Source organism: Gallus gallus, chromosome Z, assembly GCF_016699485.2.
Source record: "Gallus gallus isolate bGalGal1 chromosome Z, bGalGal1.mat.broiler.GRCg7b, whole genome shotgun sequence".
Lineage (NCBI taxonomy): Eukaryota > Metazoa > Chordata > Aves > Galliformes > Phasianidae > Gallus > Gallus gallus.
In genome coordinates, this window is record NC_052572.1 from 12,021,307 (window position 1) to 12,044,677 (window position 23,371).

A 23,371-nucleotide genomic window follows, 5' to 3' on the forward strand; every position below is an offset into this window, starting at 1 on the left:
CTGGATTAAAAAAAATACATGCATCTTAGAAGACTATGAATTTCAGTGAAACTCTCAGCAGTGATGAGATATTTTGGATTAACAGTTAAAGTGACATGAGAACACAGATACATCAACCTGAAATTTTTAGAATTACTTTAAAAAGAGAATGTGTGAAAAGAGGAAAATGATTTTCCACAGGTATAGAAGTGAGTGAAACATTTAGAAAAAAATGCCTACCTGCTTACCACCACTTCTATCCCCGTTCTGCACTGCCAACTAGCTGAACTAAACTGATATTTGGCCAGCCATGATGGCCCTGAATTACGCCACAATCATAACTATAGTGTAAGCCAAAATGGAATCAGCCCACAGCACGTCCTACATTTCAGACTTAGGAAATTATTTCCATGGCCTTTTTCAGCCAGCTTAGAAATTCCGCTCCTATAGCCAAGTCTTGCACCTGTTAGAGTTTGATTAGGAGCAAATATTTATGTGAAGAAACTCCTTTGGATACATATTTATGCAAATAAGCATAAAAGAAAAAGGATCAGTAAAATCCTAATCTTTTAAAAGGGAGTTCAGACCAATTCTTCCACTAACATTACGACAAAACAATACCTTAAACAGATACTCTAAAGAGAGTTAAAGAACACAATTCTTACTTTAAAGAGCTAAGAAAGTAAGCAGCATAGAAAGGTAAGGAAGTGGCACACTACTTGTGTGCTGTACTCCTTTCTCTCTGTGGTTTTAGTTGGAAAAAGAGGGCAGAGTGTCATAACTTTGTAATGACCGTTTCAGGGAATCACTGAAATCCAACGCATTTGCTTTAGGAATCTTGGAACTGCCATCTAAAACTGTCCAGTAAGTTAACAGTGATCATTCAAATATTCCACAGGTCCTTTATAAAACAGTCTTTATGCGGCAGAAAAGGAATGTTTATTCTTCTAAAGTAATGCTGTATCTGAAGCCTGTGCTGCATAAATTCCATCCAGGAGTACACATCTTATTTTTCCACCTCATTATGTAGCTGTACAATGCTATATCTTTGTTCTCTTGTAACTTACAGCATCTGGAATTAACAAGATAGTTTGCAGTATTTCTCATTCTTCCTCTGACAGTACTTTTCTGTGAAAGCACAGAATCATTTCCAGAAAACATAAAAAAAGCATTTTCAGTGTTAGATGCAGGTCAAATCTACTCAAAAATTACTCATTTCTAAGCTTCCTTCCTAAATTACACAGTATTCTTGCTGTAGTAAAATTAAGCTATTTTGAATTTAGAAATTGATGATAAGTAAAGGTAACTCTCATCATTTGATACATCGATGATAGCACAATTGCAAAATTGCTAGGACACCGAATCACCAACACCATGAGACTGACATTCTACACATGTATGAAAACTCCTCCCTCTCAAAATCCAGTAATAACTTTAACAAGGTAGGTAATATATGCTTTCATGAGTGAATGTCTGTTCTTACCTTTGGATTGTGCTGAGCCAAGAGCTGGAGTGAAATGATGTCCTTTTTGGCCAAAGCGGGGTCTGACAGCAGTTCTGCTCCTTTCTGACATCACACGATTGTTTGGATGCCCTCTACAGAAAAGAAAAAACAAACAAACAAAATCTCTCTTTCTCTCTCTCTCTCTCTAAAAAACAAAAAAACAAACAACAAAAAAAAAAACAAAAACACAAAAAAACACCCTAAATCCAAATATTTAACACAAACCATTCATTCACACAAACTATATCTCACAGGGCATGTTCAGACAAGGCAGAAAGACCTCAGAAAGTACTGACAGCCCAGCTAGCTGAAGATCAACATCACACAGTGCTTGTTGGGCCAATAAAAACCACACTCCAAAGCACTGAGAATCACAGTGAAGACAAATAAAATCAACTTTATGGACTTAAGTCCAATTACTCAGAAGTTACTACCACTCCTAATTGGCTTTCTGCATTCTGATTCTGGCCGGCCTGGTACCATTAAACTGCCCTTGCCCTACTGGTGAGTAGGCTGTGTAGAGCACTGACTGCATTCAGTTGAACAATCTATCCTGGAACTTTAACAATTAAAATAAATGCAGAAATATTTAAATTTGGAAGTTAAATGATTTTCTTAAGTGTTTCCAGTTCCTCCTAATATTCTGGAAAATAAAGTTGTAGAGGACACAAATGGATACTACAATATACACCTAGATTATGTATATGCAATACTAAAGCCATTAAGGAGAATATATTTACCAATTTGAAAAACTAAAATATCACCATGTCCTCAGAAGGCAATAAGCTCTAAAATGCAAAAGAAAAAGTAAAACCCTAGGGAATTAAAAAAAAATATTTCCTAAGTTAGAAAGGAAAAGAGAAAATCTAGACTCTTCTGAACACTGATTTATTTGTTCTGTATGTGTTCACAATAGTGCTTATATTTGCTCCTTGCTTATTACTGTATGCTACAGAAATCATTAAGTATGTTACTGGCTATTTTCCAGATACCCAATTGCCGCCAAGCGGAATGGGCTAGGACAGCAGTTACAGCTTTGGATCTAGAGTTGGCTCAGCCTGTGCTCCAAAAGAAAACTTGAGTTCCCACTCATCTGATCCAATAAAAGTGCATCTCTTATTCTGTAAGGTTATAAAGCTCCTCTCAAGCTAATCCTACAACAACACTTCAAGTTGCAGATGAATGTGTGAGGCAGAGAAGCCAATAAAATTAATTAACATGTAAAGTTGTTACCCTTTAGTAGACACAATGTGATGTTTTCTGCACTCCTGAGGTGATCTTGCCCTGGACCACGGCCTGTGCTCACTTGCAGGTAACATCACTGATTCAGATAACATTTCATTCATCAGAGAAAGTGCCTGTGATACTCTCATCCTGTGATGTTCAGCATACAGGCGTCTATGGAGAAAAGGAACCATGATATTACATATTAACCCATATAATCACTCAATTGCAACCAGCTTGAAAGGCCCTTTGGTATCCAAAAGAGTACTTTTACAGTTTCAGAAACCACATACTCATCTTTTTAAGATAATTAGCAAAAAGCTGAAGTATTTATAAAAACAGGTTTGATAGAGAGAATGAATCAATTTTATTGATTCAAAATTTTATATACATGTATATTTGGAATGTAAAAAAAAAAACGGCAATGGATGAAAAGTGTTCAGAGTTATCCTAAATGGTAAAGCAAGCATGAAACGTTTATGTTTTTTGTTGAAATGCCACTCATATCTGAAATTTTCACAGACCAGTTAGTTAAAACTACCCCTTCCTTATAATGGAATATTCACAGAATCACAGAATTGTAGGGGCTGGAAGGGACCTCTAGAGATCATTGAGGCCAGGCCCTCTACAAAGCAGGCTCCCTACAGCAGGTTGCACTGGTAGGCGTCTAGGTGGGTCTTGAATATCTCCAGAGAAGGAGAACCCATAGGCCCCCTGGGCAGCCTCTTCCAGTGCTCCATCACCCTCACCGTGAAGAAGTTCCTAAGTGGAACTTCCTATGCCTCAGTTCTGTGGCCGTCTCCCCTTGTCCTGTCACCATGCAGTGCTGAAAAGAATCTAACTCTTGCACGTTAGGTATTTATAGACATTGATCAGATCCCCTTTCAGTCTTCTTTCCTCAAGGCTGAACAGACGCAGGTCACTCAGCCTTTCCTAACAGGGGAGATGCTTCAGGCCCTTTGCCATCTCTGTGGCCCTCCACTGGACTCTCTCCAGGAGATCACTGCCTTTTTTGTATGGGGGAGCCCAGAACTGGACACAATATTCCAGGTGAGGCCTGACCAGGGGAGAGTAGAGAGGCAGGATCACCTCCCTTGACCTGCTGGCCATGCTCTTTTTAATGTACCACAAGATACCACTGGCCTTCTTGACCACCAGGGCACACTGCTGGCTCATGGCCAACCTGTTGTCCACCAGGACACCCAGGTCCCTGTCTGCACAGCTCCTGTCCAGCAGGTCATTCCCCAGCCTGTATTGATGCATGTGGTTATTCCTCCCTAGGAGCAGGACGCTACACTTGCTTTTGTTAAACCTCATCTGGTTCCTCTCTGCCCACTCTCCAGCCTGTCCAGGTCTCACCAACTGGCAGCACAGCCTTCTGCTGTGTCAGTCATTCCTCCCAGCTTCATATAGTCATCGAACTTGCTGGGGGTGAACGCTATCACCTCATCAAGGTCATTGACGAAGATATTGAACAAGACCAGACCCAGCACCAACCCCTGCGGAACACTGCTAGTCACAGGTCTCCAACCAGCCTCTGCACTGCTGATCACAACCCTCTGAGCTCAGCCAGTCAGCCAGTTCTCAACCCAACTCACCATCCACTCATCTATTCCACACTTCCTCAGCTTCATTATACTGATAATATCACAAGTTACCTATAGAGCAACTTACTTGTCTTTTTCTTCTTTCTTTTTCTTGAGTAATTGAATATCCTTTGAAGTAAGACGACAATGCTGTGCAAGAGAAGTACAACAATCAAACAATCAAACACTCAACTTTTTCTGTATTGTGGGCTCATTCCACCCTATCCCTGAAAATTTAGATCTACCTGACATGGAAGTTACTGTTTAAAACACTCTTTAGAACAAAAAACAGTATGTAGTATACATGTCCCAACCAAGAGATTCATCTCTGTAAGCTTCAAAGCTCTAAAAATACATTAAAAGGCTGCAGTTCTGCCTCCCATAGCTTGGATCTCAAAGTTCCAAATGTCCTCACAATCAGGTTCAAAAAAAATTAGTCATTTTCTTGACAGTACTTCATTTAAAAAACAAACAAACAAACAGGGCCAGGTATCACTTTGATCTGTTTGCTAGAGTACAACTATAGAATTTTTTAATTTTTTTTTAAAGTAAAGCTGTGACAACCCCCACCTAATGAATTCAACAAAAAACCTGAAGTTATGTATTTATAGGTTGATTACATATGAATGTGAGACAAACAAAAGTAATCCAGTATACATTTAACTCAAATCCCTTATCTCTACACATATAAAAAGGACCAGTCTGGGCCAACTCTGATGAGATCTGTTAGTAACAGTGAATAACAAATAATGAATTAACAGAACATTTTTGCCTTTTACATGTTTGTTGTTTAACTTTGGAGTTAAAGTTAATAGAGCTCCACCATGAAGCAGTTTACAACAAACTCTACATTCAGTTCACATGAGTAAAGAAATATGGGGAATCGTTTGCTGTTGCTTGGTCTCATCTCCTACAGAAGTAGAGATTCCCCTGACCCAGTGTGTCTTCAGATTCTGAAAGTATCCAGGTGACAAATGCATATTTCATGATTTAATACAGATATAGAAATAATTTCTGAGATACTCCTAATCTTTTTTCTCTTCAGTTATTTCCAGCCATCATTACCAAAGACTGTGAGGCTCACTGACACAACTACAGCCAATTCCAATAAATGAAATTATATCTAAATAAAGAGCAATATTTAAATAGGAAAAAATCACTGACAGCTGTTATTTAATCTAATCTGATCTATCAACACTTGTACAATACATAAACTACTCCTTAAGATAAGCATTTTTCTTACCGTATACTTTTTGAAATTAAATGGATTATGTTCTTTCTGTCTTTGTTCATCCACTTTCTTCATATATTCTCTCATTCTTTCCTTTTGTTTTCTTTTCATCCATGCTCGTATCTCTTTTTTCTCCTTTTCTGTTTTTTGAGAGTATCTGAAAGCAGAATCAAGAATCCTGAGAGTAGACATAAATAGTAAATGACCCAGAATATCCTCTAATTTGCAAATAATGACAGCCATATGTGACATGATAAAAATATTGCAATTCATTCAAAATTCTCAGAGAGCTGAAATCTCCCATCTATTAAATTTTCTTCTGTAAAATTTTATTTCATGTAAGTCTCTGCACACAAGTAATTTCTAAGATATTTCATAAAACTTTTTTTCTGTTAATTACATTCAGAAAATAGGAAAATTGGTACAGTAAAAACTGGAAGTCATTACAAATATCTTTGATTCTTATATTAAAAACACTATCTAAGAAACAAGAAACAAACAAAAAAGCCAAACCAACCTCCACAAACAAATAAAAAAAACCAGATGACTCTATCAACCTTTTTGTTCTCTCCAGCTACGAGCTCCTTCACAAGCCTCTTTGAACATGTCATAGAATCATAGAATCCCTAAGGTTGGAAAAGACCCACAGGATCATCCAGTCCAACCATTCGCCCTTCACCAATGGTTCCCGCTAAACCATGTCCCTCAACACAACATCCAAGCGCTCTTTGAACACCCCCAGGGTCGGTGACTCCACCACCTCTCTGGGCAGCCCATTCCAGTGCCTGACCACCCTTTCACAGAAGTACTATTTCCTAACGTCCAGCTATCCAGCCTATCCAGCTCCCTCTGTAGGGCCTCGCTACACTCAGGCAGATCAACACTTCCAGCCAGCTTGACGTCATCTGCAAACTTACTGAGGGATACTTTAAAAGAGTTTCTTGTTCCCTTTTACCCCAGCAGCCAGGTTGAGTTCAAGCTGGGCTTTTGCCTTTCTGATTTTCTCCCTGCACATCTTAACAACTTCTTTGTATTCTTTCCGGGTTGCCCGTCCCTTCTTCCACAAGAGGTAGATTCTCTTTTTCTCCTGGAGCCTCAAGAATAGTTCCCTATTCATCCACGCCGGCTCATTTTGCAGCTCAGGGGGACAGCCTGCTCCTGCGCCTTTAAGACTTCCTTCTTAAAGAGCAACCAGCCATCTTGTACCCCTTTACTCTCCAAGACTGAGCCCCAGGGGACTCTCCCTAATGGTGTCCTGAACAATTCAAAGTCTGCCCTCCAGAAGTCCAAGGTAGCAGTTTTGCTGTTCCCCCTCCTGACTCCACCAAGAATTGAGAACTGTACCATGTCGTGGTCACTCTGCCCAAGACAGCCCCCAACCTCTACATATCCCACCAGACCTTCTCTGTTTGTGAACAGCAGGTCTAACGGGGCAGCTCCTCTCATAGGTTCTCTTATCATCTGCATCAAGAAGTTGTCCTCCATACATTCCAGAAACCTCCTAGACTGCTTCTTCTGTGCTAAATTGTATTCCCAGCATATGTCGGGGAAGTTGAAGTCCCCCATGAGGACAAGGGCTGGCGATTGCGCAGCTTCCGCCAGCTGCTCATAGAACACCTCATCTGTCATTTCATCCTGGTTTCGCGGTCTATAACAGACGCCCACCAGGATGTCTGCCTTGTTGGCTCTTCCCCAGATCTTAACGCATAAGGATTCAACCTTATTATCCCCAGTCATAAGTTCAGTAACCTCAAAGCACTCTTTAACATAGAGAGCCATGCCACCGCTCCTCCTTCCTTGCCTATCCTTCCTGAAGAGTTTGTAGCCATCCATTGCTGCAGTCCAGTCATGGGAGTGGTCCCACCACGTTTACGTAATGGCAACTAGGTCATAGCTTGCCTGCTGCACAATGGCTTCTAACTCTTCTTGTTTGTTGCCCATGCTGCGTGTAGTGGTATAGATACACTTTAGCTGGGCCTCTCTCCTCACCCCTAATCCTATTATCACTCCCCCAGGCTCATCTCTAGCAGGCCTGGTTTTATCCCCTTCCCCCCTCATGTCTAGTTTAAAGACCTCTCTACAAGTCCTGCTAGCTCCTGGGCAAGGATCCGTTTCCCCCTTTGAGATAGCTGATACCCATCTGCAGACCTCAGGCCAGGTGCTGAGTAGACCGCCCCATGATCAAAGAACCCGAGATTCTTGCGTTTGCACCAGCCTCTCAGCCATGTGTTTATGTGATGGGTTTTCCTGGTCACTGCATTATCTTTCCCTGCCACTGTAGGAATACCTGCAAATACTACTTGTATGTCTGCATTGTCAACTAACCTCCCCAGCCTCCTAAAATCATTTTTTATCATTATCATTATGATGTCACTTTAAACACAGTAATTCAGAATACTAACAGAACACTGACATCAATAAACACTAGCGGAACTTCATATTTAGAGTTCTTCAGAAATACTTAATTCATTTTTGAATATTTTTTAAATTCAGCAGCTGTGTAATAAATATTTTCTCCATGGTATAGCTCTATACCATGTAAATATACTCTATACCATGCAAATAAGTATAGTCACATTTCTAAGAAAAGTATTACACTTTTAAATTGCAAAGTTTTTAATTGTTAAATTTTAACAGATTTAAAATTGTTAAATTTTTAGGTATTAAAATACCAAACTCTTTGCATCCCATTCTCTTATGTTCAAGACTGGCACACAGTATAATTCTAGAAGCAACAGAAGACATATGAAGCAAAACAAGATATCTCCAGTAGCTGCATATCAACTGAATCTTTATATATTGAAGCACTATAGCCCTCAAGGGATTTGAAAGTGATTTACTTTATGGTAAAGATAAATGTCATCTCACTTCAGTGCCTGGTAAAATTATAGGAAAGATTGTTCTGGGAGTTAGTGGAAATACCTGAAAGACAGTGTAGCCATTGGTCACAGCCAACATGGGTTCATGAGGGAAGGCAATAGGTGAACTGCTGGCAGATGGGTTAGGCTCGAAGTGTTATAGTAAATGAGGTTATATCAGGCTGATGGTCAGTCACTAGTGGGGTCTGAAGGGCTCCATACTGGGACAAGTTCAATCCCTTGAGGGGAGAGGGGCCTTGCAGAAAGATCTTGAAAAATTGCAGGGCTGGGCAATCACAAACTGCATGAAGTTCAACAAAGCTGAGATCCTGCACCTGCAACAGGGCAACCCTGGCTACACTTACAGACCGGGGGACAAGAGACTGGAGTGCAACCCCATGGGTTGGGAAAGGCAACTGGAGGTTCTGATTGATGGCAAGTTGATTGCAAGCCAGCAGCATGCCCTGCAGCCAAAAGGGCCACCACTACCCTTGAGTGCATCAGGCCTAGCACTGCCAGCCAGGGAGGGAAGGGAATATACTGCTCCCTCAAAGATGTAGCTTTGAGCTACTTCTGAAGTTTTAATGACAAATGTTATAACAAGTAACATCACAATAGTACACTGTATTAACATGGTGCACTGGAACGTCCTGAAACATGGTTCTTAAACTGGTGTGAGCTGTTATATCAGTGCAACAGATTGTTTGTCATCCTTAGCAATTGTAGTTTTTCCTTGTAAGCAGTTGATATCATGAACAGGAGGGGGAAACAGCTGCAATTTTGGATTATCTCAGAAAAGAACACAGCTGGTTTTATAACTGTTAGCCAGGAAGGCAAAAAAATCTCAAGAATGACAGACTAAAGTCCAACTGGAAGTATCTGAAGCTTTTGCCAACCAGAAGTGCTTTAGGAGGTTCCTATTCTCTTGGCTGAGCTGATTCTGTAAAGACTGTTGACTGTAAAGACTTGTGCTACAACCTATTCCAGCAGAAAGAAGAAGCTAGTAGGAAGGAAAGAATTTTAAAACAAATAAAAAGAAAATCCAAACAATCACCACTTTGGACAATAGTGAATAGTAAAACAATGGTTATTAAACAGTCCTAATAGTAATCTCATAACACCATCAGAAATCACGTGCTTTCTTCTATTGCTTAGAGGATGTGAACGATGAGAAGAATACCCAGTGTTCAAATTATTTAACCAATACAAAACGAAAAACAGCTGTGCTATTACCTAGAGAATTTCTTAGCCTGTGTTTTCGGAAAGCCCAGCTCCATCGGAGAGATGCCACCTTCTGTTACAAGATTTCTAATGATGTCAGTAACATCACTCAAACCAGTGATTTGCAGGGGATCTTCTACAGAACTTGAAGTTAAGGAGGGAAAAAAAAAAGTTACTAATTTTAAGTAGAATATGCCCATAAGTACAAGCTGAATTCTTCGTATTACATTCAAAAAGAGAAGTCATGTTGTTTTGTCAGAATGTGTTAAGAAAATTTTCTTTCCCCTGCATCTCACAATGTTTGTGTGAACAAGCAATACATTGATAATGTGTGTAGATGCACTCTTTAAAAAGTTAACCAGCTTCACTGTTATCACACGCATTTCAGCCAACCCCCTCTCCAGTGTGAATAGGACAGAATGTGCCAGACCTGACTAACATAAGGTGTGTGGCAGTAAAGAGAGGTCTGAATAAGTCAGAGGACATATAGCCCCAGCAAGAGTTGAACTGCCTTAGCTCCATGTGGCTAGCCCAGAAGAGCCTAAAACCAGCAGCCCAGAAGGCCTGGTTTCTGGGCAAGGTTCTGCATTGCTGCACATGGTGAGATGCAGCTGTGCAGTGCCACCTGTTTCAGGAACGCCAACTCTTAATTACCTGAGCAAGAGAGTGAGAGAATGGTTTTACTTAAATTCTATCTTCTCTTTCAATCAGTTGCTGTCAATCTAAACTAAGTCTTGTGTACTTTACTGTCACATGCTACAGTTAATTTGAAGAATCCTTTCAGTGAAATCACCATCTGCTATTGTGTATTGTCTCTTGCACATCCTCCAGGTTACGTAATCATCCCCATGTCTTGTCTACTCACAACAAATAGTTTGACTTTAAATGTTTATACAATAAAGTAAAGCATTAATTTTACTGATGCACTTCAGGGAAAAGTAGCTCAAGGTAGCTAAACCCAGTTCGGAAATCCAGTCTATTAGTTCATGTTTTTTACATGGCAACTCTTCAAAAATTTTCTAGTGACAGCTCACTAAAACAGTTACAGACTCTCATTCAAAAACAGTATTTTGCACACAGAAGAAATAACAAATGCGTAAATACAGTAGCAGCAACTACACTAAAAACTCAGATATAATTAGAAAGCAACTGTGAATGCTTCCGTAAATTTTGCATTAAAAAAATGTAGCAGGCACTACTGAAGTAAGAACAAATGCCAAAAACTAGTTAACAAAAGAGCTTTCATCCATTTTCATATTATATGCTCCGTTTTTTACCCGACAGTTCATTTGTTGATAGTAAACTATTTAAAAAAAAAAAAAAAAAGGATCTTGAAATACATACCTCTCACTTAGTTTGCCATTTAAATGAAAGCCTGAAAATGAAAGAGCCTTTGTTAATAAAAACCTTGCACTTGTACACAAGATAACAATATATATGTTACGCTTGTGGGATAAAATACAAAAATATATCAAACAGAATACACCAATATTAAAAGTAAACGAATTCTGTACCTAGGTGAGGGCATGTCATCTACTACCTGACTAATACAGAGTTTTCACAGAACATCTGTTAACAGCCACCTGACAGTTTTGCTAGGGAAAGGAGACAGATACTGTCAGATTACCACCCTGCCACAATGAAGCTAATTATTTCCAGCTAAGTGGGAAAGATCTGTTTCAATTAACTGTCCAGCTATTTAAGGAAAACGAATGATTCCCACTTACTTTAAAAAGCCAGGTTTTGAACTGCTGCAGTTGAGGAAATGTGGCTAAAGAGCAGCGTGGATGTCTTGGAGGCAAGATGAGTGTTGTTTGTCCACGCTAATTAGTATGCAATCAAAAAATTACAGTTGCAACTCAGTATGACCTTGAGTTTTCTTAGCTTACAAGTTTTTACTCCAAGAGGAAATAATAAACATATTATTCTTTATAAGATTTATGTGCATGTCATTTGAGATTTGCTTCTAATATAAGCAGATACAGGATCCATGCTTTAACACCTTTCAAGGAAGATTTCTGCAAATATGACAATCAAATGCATATTCACTGGCGCCCCCAGTACAGGAAGGATGTGGAGCTCTTGGAGCGGGTCCAGAGGAGGGCCACTTAAGATGATCAGAGGGCTGCAGCACCTCTCCTATGAGGAAAGGTTGAGGGAACTGGGCTTGTTTAGCTTGGAGAAGGCTCCAGGGAGATCACATTGTGGCCTTCCAGTACTTGGAGGGAGCATATAAACAGGAAGGGGAAAGGCTGTTTATGAGGGTGGATAGTGATAGGACAAGGGGGAATGGTCTTAAACTGAGACAGGGGAGGTTTAGATTGGATATTATGAGGAGGTTCTTCACCCAGAGGGTGGTGACACACTGGAACAGGTTGCCCAAGGAGGTTGTAGACGCCCCATTCCTGAAGGCATTCAAGGCCAGGCTGGATGTGGCTCTGGGCAGCCTGGTCTGGTGGTTGGCAACCCTGCACATAGCAGGGGGTTGAAACTCGATGATCACTGTGGTCCTTTTCAAGCCAGGCCACTCTATGATTCACGTGTACAAAACATATATAATTCTTATGAGCTCGAAAACATGCAATATAAGCAACATAGAGATAAAATAACCTATATTTTTAAACATTGAGAACATCTCTACTGCTACCCTAGTCTTCAAAATTGCAAAAAAACAGCATACTGTCAGTTTGCAAAATGAAAAGGGACCTCATAAAATAATGTTTTGGGATATAAACAGTAGTTACCGTGTAGTGATTAAAAAAATTATTTTGCTGATGCTGCTGGGCTGAACTGAAATCTCATATCTCAAAAACACAGGAATATGTCAGAGATTTTTATAAAGACAGCCTCAGAAGGAAAAAAAGAGCATTGTATGGCACTGTGTCACATAATGGTTATATATAAAATATATTATTCAATGTATCTGCTTTAGCAGACAGTTAAGCTGATGTAAGCTTTTAACAAAAGCAGAAGATACTGCAACTACATAGCCATTAGAGACACATGAAAAAAGTATTTGTTGTATGTACACAGGAGAAACTGAACTAATTCCATACTCATTTTTTATCAGCAAAAAAAGCCATCATAAACAACAATTTTTATTTTTAATAAAATATAAATACATACTCTTTAAAGTCCCATGTTCAGGCCCTGCATTACAGTTTTGGAAAAGATGAAAGTATACAGATGCTTTCAAATAATTTTTTTTTGTTGAGGCAATAAACATAATATTATTCAGATTCTCTAGTTCTGATTGTTTTTTCTTCCTCCTGTATTTTTAATTTCTTTAATATTTCAGTAACATTTCTTGGGACTGCAATACATTTCATTGGTAAGAAAAGGTCAAGGTTAATATGCAACCTGAAGTTTACCGTCTGTCCATTAACTGAACACGTACCATCATCCATGACTCTAGAATCTTCAGAGAATGAAAGAGGATCATGAGAGTCTGAATTGGCATCCATTTCCAAATCTTCTATTATTTGCACGAGCTATAAATGTAACCCCAAAACTAAGTAAGAATATAATCTCCAAAGCATTTTTGTGACTTATATGGCAGATATTCACAAAATTTGCTTTAAATATTTTTTCTTTTTCTGAAACTTAGGAACATTATAATGGAGCACCCTTATTCAAAACAAAGAAAATAATTCTGAATCATAGTATCTCAAGTAGAATGATCTATTTTAAATAGCTTTATCTTCTGGAACATTACTTCGATAATACGTATGAACTGTATTATTCTTGTGAGAAGTCTTAACACGTTAAACACATTGTCTCTTATTTTATAAATATCTGAATTTTCCTAGTATGTTTTATTTAAAAAAAACTTAAAATAGAAATATTTCCACACTCTTCCTAAGTCAGAAGCTTCCTGAATTTGAAAAATAGAGAGTGAAACTGATTATTCTTATTGAGACACTTTAAAATGCATTGTTTTTACAAAGAACAAGCTTCAACACTCACATCTAGTACATAAGAAATTGTTATAAAATAAATGATCAGCTGTTATGTACTGAAGGAAAGGCAAAAAGAAAATCAGCTTATTTTCAGGGATCACGATTTGGCTAAGTACTCAGAATAAGTTTAAAAATGAAAACACACTGAAATGCTCTAGCAGAGAAGATGTGCAAAGATTTCCTTCTGTGTAAGCTTTGACAAATCAGCTTAGATGATCACCTAGAGGAAGGATATAACTGATTAATTAATCCACTTTAGTGTGATTATCTGTGCAGTTGACACACTGAGGTCCTTATATTTCTGTGAATATTTGGAATGGCAGGCAATGGACACTATTAATTTGAACGATTATTGAATAAGCTGATGCTGTGGAGTTACAGAAGGAATGGGAAACTGACTCAGTTGCAATAAAGTGCAAATAAAAAACTTTGGTACCAGACTGGTAAAATCAGGACCAACTGGCTTGTGCTTAGAATAGTCATGTCCTGCTTTGCTCTAACATTATTTAGAAGTCAAAGTAATGTGAAGAAGTAAATGCCAGTATTCCCCTACATGTACTATTAAGAGGTCTGCTGTTATATAAGATCTTACTGTATAAGATCATCTGAATGCACTATGTCCAAAATGTATTTTACTTATTGACTTTCATAAAGATGTTAAAAGTGCAAGTATTTTATGAAATCAGTGAAAATAGTTTCCAGAATTAGTCACTTAATATTCTGGAGAGGCAAAACTTTGCCAAACCTTTGCTCCTACTGAGCCCATAACTTTTTGCTATTCTACACCTACAAGGAAATTAAATATACTCCTCTGGTTTACTAAGAACATCACCAATTCAGCCAGTCTTTGGCCAACTATAGGCAACCATATCAGCCAACAGATACAGTACCAAACTTGAAAGAACTGCATTTTATTCTCTCTCAATATATACCTATTCGGTTTGAAAATGTATTATTCCCAGATACAAGCTTTTCTCTTTAGTAGAAGGAAGAAAAATGTAAACCATTTCAGAGACAACAGTTAGCAGTCTGAACTTACCTGTCTGGTATTTCTGAAATCCTCCTCCATATTTTTTGTTATACTCTGCAGCATACGTAATTGCATATCTATTTCCTGATGCTTTGTGGATAAGTATTCTTTGTCAATTACTTTTGACATCAGCCTCGTAGAAGGGAAAGCTCTTGCATCTTCAAGTTCTATGTCCCAAGTTACACTTTCTCTAGGAGAACCTGTCTCTGTATGCTCCTTTTGCTTTTGGCTTGATACATCTTTGAGATGATTGTCTTGAAATAAAAGAGTGGATCAACATCCCTGAATGAACTGTAAGCATTTAAGAACTGCAAATAATTTGACATAACTGTGGCATATTTTAGCAGGCACATATCAATATAAACATGTCAAATGTATAAATGTTTTGATGTGTAAAGCAAAAGAAGCGGGAATCAAGTGGGAGAAAGGCTGAGCATATTCTGTGAGTGGGTAAGAATATTATAATTAAAATGGACAGCTCCTTTTCTTGGTTTAACAATAAAATGTTTACCTTTCTTCAGAAGCAGCTCAGATGGAATTGCATTAGTAACAGAAGCTGCCACGTGATGAAGTTCTGCAGTAGATGGAATTTCAAACTTCTCATTTTGCTCTGTAGTAACTATTTCATCTGCTGACTCAGGTATCATCGGTAAATCATTAAGGATGTCATTGTCTTCAATGTCAGTCACACTGACATATTTATGTTCACTCTAAACAAAAACAAGATGATGAAGAATTATATAGTATGTGTTTTGAGCAGTACATTTTTAATCATTTCCAATGTTTACTCTTCTTAAGAGTTGAAAGAGATTTCCTGCTTCAGAGACAGAACATCTGCAATCTTCCATATTCTACAATTTACTTATCCAAAAAATGAAGAATACAGATTCATGAGAAGACAAATGGTACTTTTGTAATTAAACCATATGCACCACTAACCAAATCAGGTACATCAGACAAAGTTGATGGTAGAATTCTCTCCTTCACTTCACTGGAGAATCTCAGGTTTAAATACATGTCGGGTGATGATAATTTAGGGACACTAGATGATTCTATGGGAAAAGAAAAATGATTACTATTAAATTTACAGTAAAAGACATGAAACTCTGGACAAGCCACTAGGTCTGCATCCTCTGAATGATAAATACTTTGATTAGCTGTTCTTTTTAAAATGAAAATAAACAGTGATGCTCAATAGGGGATCTTAGATTCCCTAGAAAGGTAAGACAGAAAGCCCAGCTGAAATGTCTTTATACCAATGCAAGCAGCCTGGGAAATAAGCAGGATGAGTTGGAAACCATTATACAGTTGGAAAATTATGACCTTGTTGCAATCATGGAAACATGGTGAGATGACTCCCACAACTGGAATACTACCACTGAAGGGTATTGGCTCTTTAGAATGGATAGGCAAGACAGGAAGAGTGGGGGAGTTGCCCTCTATTTCAAAGAGTGGATGGAATATGAGGAGCTCCCTCTGAGAAACAGTCAGGAACAGGTTGAGAGCCTGTGGGTTAGAATTAGGCATTGGACAAATAAAGGCCAGCTGGTGATAGGGGTATACTACAAGCTGCCTGATCAAGGGGAGACTGTTGATGAGGCCTTCTTGCTTCAGCTGCAGGAGGCATCGTGCTCACAGGCTCTTGTCCTGGTGGGGGACTTCAACATCTGGATATCTGTTGGAAAGACCACACAGTGAGCTGCAAGAGATCCAGGAGACTCCTGGAATCCATTGATGATATCTTTCTGTATCAGGTACTAGACAGACTGACAAGAGGTGAAGCACTGCTGGACATTCTGCTCACCAATGCAGAAGAGATCATTAAAGGCATTAAGGTTAGAGGCAGCCTGGGCTGCAGTGACCATGCCCTGGTTGAGTTTGTGATCTCAAGGAATGTGGGCCTTGGCAAAGAGTGGGGTCAGGACTTCGGAAGAGTAAACTTTAGGCTGTTCAAGGAATTGTTGGCCAGGATCTCCTGGGATGCTGTCCTTAAAGACAAAGATGTTGAGGAAAGCTGGCTACTCTTCAAGGATGCCTTTCTGAGAGCACAAGAGCTCTCTGTCCCTCTGAATAAGAAAGCAGGCAGAGTAGGCAGGAAACTGACATGGCTCAGCAAGGACCTGCTGGGGCAAACTGAGGGCAAGGAAAGGTGCAAACAAGCTCTGGAAACAAAGGCATGTCACTGGGAAGAATAAAGGGATGCCGTCTGAACTTGCAGACGTGGGATCAGGAAAGCCAAGGCACAGGCATAACTGAACTTGGCGAGGGATGTGAAAAATAATATGAAAATGTTCTACAGGTACATTGGCCAGAAGAGACAGGTCAAAGCAAGTGTACCTCCTTTGGTAAATGTAAAAGGCAAACTGGCTTCAATGGATGAAGAGAAGGCTGAGGTACTGAATGAGTTCTTTGCCTTGGTCTTCACTGGCAGCCAGGATTCTAATATTTCTCACATCCCTGAGCCCTGCATCCCTAAACCTCTAGGTGGGAACAAAGAGGGCAGGGCAAGTCTGAGGCTGCCTCATGACACTGTATGCATAGAAGTCTGCATAGCAAACAGGTATACAGGTATTGGACCAGAGAGATTATCCCGTTACAAAGAAGTAATGAAAAAAAGATCTTATCTGTGTCCTGGGCTCACGGAAGGACTCAAAGAGGAGTGATCTCCAGATAGAGATCCTTCCTCCTTGGGAGTCAGCCCTTAAATGGGGTCTTCCGGTCACTCAGGTGAAATTGCGTTCACCTGTGCCCCTGCAGCTGACTCAGTGCTCACCTCAGGTGGTCAATCAGAGGTTCAGGCCGTGATTCAACAGTTCCCATACAGAAGTCTATGGAGCCAGAAGACGTGCATCTCAGGGGTCTGAAGGAGCTGGCCGAGGTGGTTGCCGAGCTGCTCTCCATCACGATTGAAAAGTCACGGCTGTCAGATGAGGTCCCAGATGACTGAAGGAAGGGTCACGTCACTCCCATTTATAAGGAAGGGAGCAGGGAGGACATGCGGAACTATAGGCTGGTGAGTCTCCCCTCTGTGCCTGGGAAGATCATGGAACAGATCCTCCTGGATGACATGCTTGACTGCATGAAGAATGAGTGTGTGACCTGAGATAGCCAGCATGGCTTCACCAGGGAAAGGTCATGCATAACCAATCTAGTGGCCTTCTATGATGGAGTGATGGCATTGGTGGACAAAGGGAAGGTGACTGACGTTGTTTACCTGGACTTGAGCAAGGCCTTTGACATGGTCCCCCACCACATCCTTATCTCCAAATTGGAGGGATGTGGATTTGATGGGTGGACCGCCCATTGGATAAGGAATTGGTTGAAAGGCCGCAGACAAAGGGTGGTGATTAATGGCTTTGTGTCCAGGTGGAGGCCGGTAATGAATGGTGTCCCCCAGCAGTCTGTCTTGGGACTAGTGCTCCTTAGCATCTTTATCAATGAGTGCACCCTCAGCAAGTTTGCTGATGACACCAAGCTGAGTGGTGCAGTTGATACAGAGGAAGGAAGGGATGCCATTTAGAGGTACCTCAACAGACTTGAAAGGTGGGCCTGGGTAAATCTAATGGGGTTCAACACAGCAAAGGGCACAGTTTTGCACATGGGCTGGAGGAATCCCAGGCATATAGACAGACTGGAAGGAACAGTCCTTGAGAGTAGCCCTGCAGAGAAGGACCTGGGGGTCCTGGTAGATGAAAAACTTAACATGAGCCAGCGGTGTGCTCTTGCAGCTCAGAAAGCAAATGGTATCCTGGGCTCCATCAGAAGAGGGGTGGCCAGCAGGGACAGGGAAGTGGTTGTCCCTCTCTACTCTGCTCTTGTGAGACCCCATCTGGAGTACTGTGTCCAGGTCAGGGCCTCCAATACAAGGAAGACAGGGAGCTGTTGGAGAGGGTCCAGAGAAGGGCCACAAAGATGATCAGAGGGCTGGAGCACCTCCCCTACAAAGACAGGCTGAAGAACCTGGGCTTGTTCAGCCTGAACAAAAGAAGGCTGCAGGGTGACCTAATTGCATCCTTTCAGTACCTAGAGGGAGCCTATAAACAGGAATCAACTCTTTGAAAGGGGAGATAATAGCAGTACAAGGGGAAATGGTTTTAAGTTGAAGGAGGAAAGATTTAGGTTGGATGTCAGGGGGAAGTTCTTTACTATGAGAGTGGTGCGGTGCTGGAAAAGGCTGCCCAGAGAGGTTGTGGATGCCCCATCCCTGGAGGTGCTCAGAACCGGGTTGGATGGGGCCCTGGGCAACCTGGTCTAGTATTACATGGGGAGGTTGGTGGCCCTGCATATGGCAGAGGGGGTTAGAGATTCATGATTCCTGAGGTCCCTTCTAAACCGGGCCATTCTGTAATAGGTTTCTTCAAAGTTTGGTTCAAACAATATCAAACACTATTTTTCATTTTTCATATTTTTCATAATTATTTTTCATTTTGGTGAAAGATTAGCAGAAAAAAACTCAAAAGATTAAAATCAGAGCAGCATGCTGTAGTATAAATTGCTATTCATTTCCAATTCCATCTTAAGTAGTTAAAAAAAAAATCTGCATCTTGACTTGATCCAGTTAAATGACAATACTTGCCTAGAAATATCAACTAAATAAACAATATTTGCAGTGTACACTACATAGTAAAATAATTTTCCAAATGGAGAAATGTTGAATTTTCTAAAAATGAAAAATCAATGTGTGCTAGCAGAGAGAAAATAAATCTTATGTAGTACAATTTATCAAGGATTTACAAGTTTTGTGGAGGACAAAACATAAAACAAAATACATGGTTAGCCTCGAATCAAAGTTACTTTCAATTCTGCAAAGAGCACCAAAATTTGACATATCAGAAAAAAACCTGACAAAATTGAACAGCAGTAAAACCACTGTAAAGCCCCAAAACGTCTCTCATAACACAGAAACAAAAGCATGGGTACACTGTACTAGCTAAAACATAAGCAAATGTTTCATAAACAGTATTTATTATTACTTGACATTTGGTTGAAGGAAACAGAATAAATCAGAAACTTATCAATATCCTACATATAAAGTTACATCATACAAAAATACATTTTAAATGGTAGCAATTTTATAGATTTCCAAAACAATAAATGAAATAAAGAAAGCCTGAAACCATACCCGACACAGGAACAGACATATCTGACTCATTTTTTCCAAGGTCAGAAATCTCAATTTCAGTACTGATTCCAATATCCTTATATGATTTGGGCACTTGATAGGAAAAACAAAACAAAATGCATTAATCTAAGGAAAGACACTTATGGCATGATCTTAATGTACAATTCTGATTTACCAGCCCATGATCAAAGGAAAGCTGGAGGGAAGAGGTAGGAAAGCAATTTCAATCAAATGTGAAAGTGTCTAAAATGTGTTTTCATAAAAACAATGTAAGCTAAACAGAGCCCTCAGAAAAAATCACAGCACAACTGACATACGGAAAGCAGAGTCACTGACACAATCACATCAGTAGTACTTACAGTTATAATTATTTTAGCTAAAATTTTGTAGTTTACATTCCAATATCTTCTCTACTTCTCTACTCTACTTTTTTTTTTTTGTAACAAAAAGTTAAAGATGCAAAAAATTACCAAATATAGCAATTAACTAGAAACAATACCAATAAATGGTTGCTCTAGCTTGCACAGGTAACATTTACCTGGGTGAGTGTTTGTACTTGCATCTTGAGTTTCTGCTATTTTTTTGCTTGTAGAAGCCATGTAATGTAGATCTGGAGTAGTAACTGCCTCTGCTGCTTTGTCTAAAATGCGAAAATAGCTGTCTGTAAGTAGTGTATGAATTAGTAAACGTAATCATTTTAGTTTAAAACTAAGGGCTCCAGCAGATGTTCCCCTGCATTCTGACACATTATTTTAAGTATATTTTACACATGAATGCAAGAAAATTTGCAATACCTGTCTTCTTCAAACATGCAACTGTACTGAATCTAACAATGTTATAGTGAATTAAAATCAAGACTAGGTTTGGATGTGTAATCTTCAAACCAAGTATATTAATATGCTGAACAATGAATTTGTTTCATAATTTAAAAGTAGAGGTAAATATTTATGACATGTACACATTTATTTCCTTACTGATATTTTTACAGATTTTTGCAAGACAGAATTTGTCTGAGACAGATTTCAGAGAATGGATTGCATTATCTTTGTCTGGTAGGACTAAATACTATGCTGAGTTGATACACCAGAAAGAAGCAGATCTTTCTATAGTCATCGTCGATAATGTTTTTAAGCTAAAAGAGCATAAATACAGAATCTCTCCATACCAATCCCTTAAAACTGACTATTGCAAAAGAGGACTGAACATTTGTTCAGCATCTTGAAAGGATGTTCTAATTTTCTGGGAGATGATCCTGTTACATACAATGCAGTTCATATTTCTAAAGAATACACAGTTTCACTTATCCTTTTGTTTGATATCTTTTGATATTGTCTTAATATTGAATTTTGCTTTGAAGTCTAACAAACTTCTGTTCCCTGATTTATTAAAGCACTCAAAATATTAAATGTACTTGCCCATGGAAATGAAAGAATTATCTTGCAGGTAAGAGGTGCATTTTGTTTCTGGATCCTAATGAAAAAAAACAAAACAAAACATGAAAAATAAGTTACACCACAATGAAAGGTTTTGTTGATGCTGTTAATTTTCTTGCTATGAGATACGCTATCCCTGCTGTATCATAATTAATATTTTCTAGCCCTGGTGAGATTCTCCAGTAGCTGTGCTAGACAAGGAAGTCTCAAAGACCTATTATGGACCAGAAATAGAGCCTGCTGTACTGGGAAGTAAACATCCTGGTTTTCAATCTGATACTGGCAAGGATAATCCCAAAAACTGTTAGAAGATACTAAAATGGCTTATGTAAACTACAAAGTGATAAATCAAAACCTACCTTGAGAAAGGGTTTGTCTTCTCAATGACTTGGATAAAACAGAGGTGAGAGTTCTTTCTCCCTATTCTGACTTATACTGTTATCAACCAGTTTCATGTGAAAAAAGTAATGCTTGGGATAGCTGTCCTCATATTACTGACAGGCAGAACATTATTTGGGTGATTTGTGCTTACATGTGTATTTGCTTTAAATGTCAAAATATGCTATTCTCATTAGGAAAGTTCACATCCCAGGAGAAACAAATGCACCCCTGTAATTATGTTTCCATTATAAATCTCTTCCTTACAGTAAATATAAAGATGTGAATCAAGAATACGTACTGTTTCTAGAGGACAGCCTGGAAGAAATTTACATGATTGTTTCAGTTTATTTTTTTCTTTTAATACTTGTAAAAGGTAAAGAAAAAAACATTTTTCTACAATACCGTTTTTGGTTCAACAGCCATCACTGTGTCACTAATATTGATGATGGAATCATCTGGGCAGAAAGACACACTTCGTTTCTCCTTTTCCAATTCCTCTTTCATTTGTTTTCTATCACGCCTCTTCTGTCTGCCAACATAGTAATTATAAATAAAAGTAAGAACTGTTCCACAATTACAAGACTATCTACTATTTCCTGAGTAGAAAATGCACACTGAAACAAAGGTGGAAAAGACAAATAAAACTGCTGTATACAGATTGGTTCGAAGGATGATTCTGTCTATGAGAAATGCATCTAATATAATTGCAAGAGTTCATACAAACATTCACCAATCAAAGCAAAATATGTTAAAAGTCAAGTAAGATAGTCATATAAAATATTACAAACTGAATAATATTATGTAACTACATCTTGTGTATTAAAAAAAAAAATCATTACAACAAAAATGCCTGTAAGGAAACTCTAATACTCCAGCAAGACATGGACTTCTGTTATCAATAAAACTTTCTTATTAACTATTTTACTAAAAAAGTTGCAATTCTCTTTAGAATGGGACGAATACATTATTAAACAACTGTAGCCTTAAGACTTTCAACTGATAATAGCAAAACAGGTTTTCTAATGTACTTCTAATGTAACAGGTTTACTTATGTACTGTTTGTTCTTAACCTTACAGTGAACACTCAGAGTTTGTCCATCTGTCTGAGTTAAAAGCATCATAATCAGAAGCAAGCATTCTATTCTAGATGCAATGATGTCATTATCCTTTCCCAGGAAGGCACAGATAAAAGCAAGGAGGTAGAAATACAAATTTCAAAAGTAATGCGTAACACAGCTAGCAAAAAAAAAAAAAAAAACAACCAAAAAACTCTTCTGCTGGAATTTTGATGGACACCTTCTGGACTTATTATCAGAGCTTGTATTTTAAACTATTTTAAAACAGTACAATCCTTTCCTTCCTAAAGATTACTACTAATAATCATGACTAATAATGACAGCACAGTCTCTTCAAAATGAAGACCCACTTTAAAAGTTTGGCTTGCCTTTTTGTACTGTTCTGCACACCTCTTGGTTCAAATGGTTTTAAATCAGTTTTTAGCAATTGGATAGGCTTAGTTTGGTCCTGCCCAAAGGAAGTACTGGCCACAGTATGATGGTAGCAGTATTGCTCAAATGCAATGAGATCTTGAGGTGGAATAAATTTTGGCACCTGAAAGTTCAGAGAGAGAAGAAAAAAATGAAACAGGGATAAAACGGGGGGACCCCAGTCATACCGGATGAATGCAGCAGGTCCTTTATGTATATCAGTTATATAAACACAGTTAATTTGTGGAGAAAATGAAAATGTAATACCAGAATCAGAAGCAATGTGTAAATGTGCAAACTGTTTCCATTAAACAATGTAGAAGACAGGAACCTATTTCCCTACTATATGCATTTTT

The 23,371-nt window shown here is 38.8% G+C and overlaps 1 protein-coding gene across 10 annotated transcripts in view; it reads right to left on the bottom strand.

Annotated features, from left to right (window-relative positions):
• Window positions 1-23,371, bottom strand: part of CPLANE1 (ciliogenesis and planar polarity effector 1) — a 63,891-nt gene that overhangs the window by 1,801 nt on the left and 38,719 nt on the right. For 9 of the 10 annotated variants that reach the window (XM_040656547.2, XM_040656546.2, XM_040656543.2 and 6 more), the window contains 15 exons: window positions 22,973-23,139; window positions 21,931-22,057; window positions 21,130-21,184; window positions 20,253-20,354; window positions 19,715-19,807; window positions 15,532-15,644; window positions 15,104-15,302; window positions 14,602-14,846; window positions 13,001-13,094; window positions 10,948-10,978; window positions 9,616-9,747; window positions 5,537-5,702; window positions 4,382-4,443; window positions 2,717-2,881; window positions 1,463-1,575 (listed from right to left, as the gene is read on the bottom strand). In XM_040656547.2, coding sequence (XP_040512481.1) covers window positions 1,463-1,575; window positions 2,717-2,881; window positions 4,382-4,443; window positions 5,537-5,702; window positions 9,616-9,747; window positions 10,948-10,978; window positions 13,001-13,094; window positions 14,602-14,846; window positions 15,104-15,302; window positions 15,532-15,644; window positions 19,715-19,807; window positions 20,253-20,354; window positions 21,130-21,184; window positions 21,931-22,057; window positions 22,973-23,139 — 1,864 coding nt within the window. The remainder of the gene's footprint in view (window positions 1-1,462; window positions 1,576-2,716; window positions 2,882-4,381; window positions 4,444-5,536; window positions 5,703-9,615; window positions 9,748-10,947; window positions 10,979-13,000; window positions 13,095-14,601; window positions 14,847-15,103; window positions 15,303-15,531; window positions 15,645-19,714; window positions 19,808-20,252; window positions 20,355-21,129; window positions 21,185-21,930; window positions 22,058-22,972; window positions 23,140-23,371) is intronic. The other variant, XM_040656544.2, reaches the window with a different exon arrangement.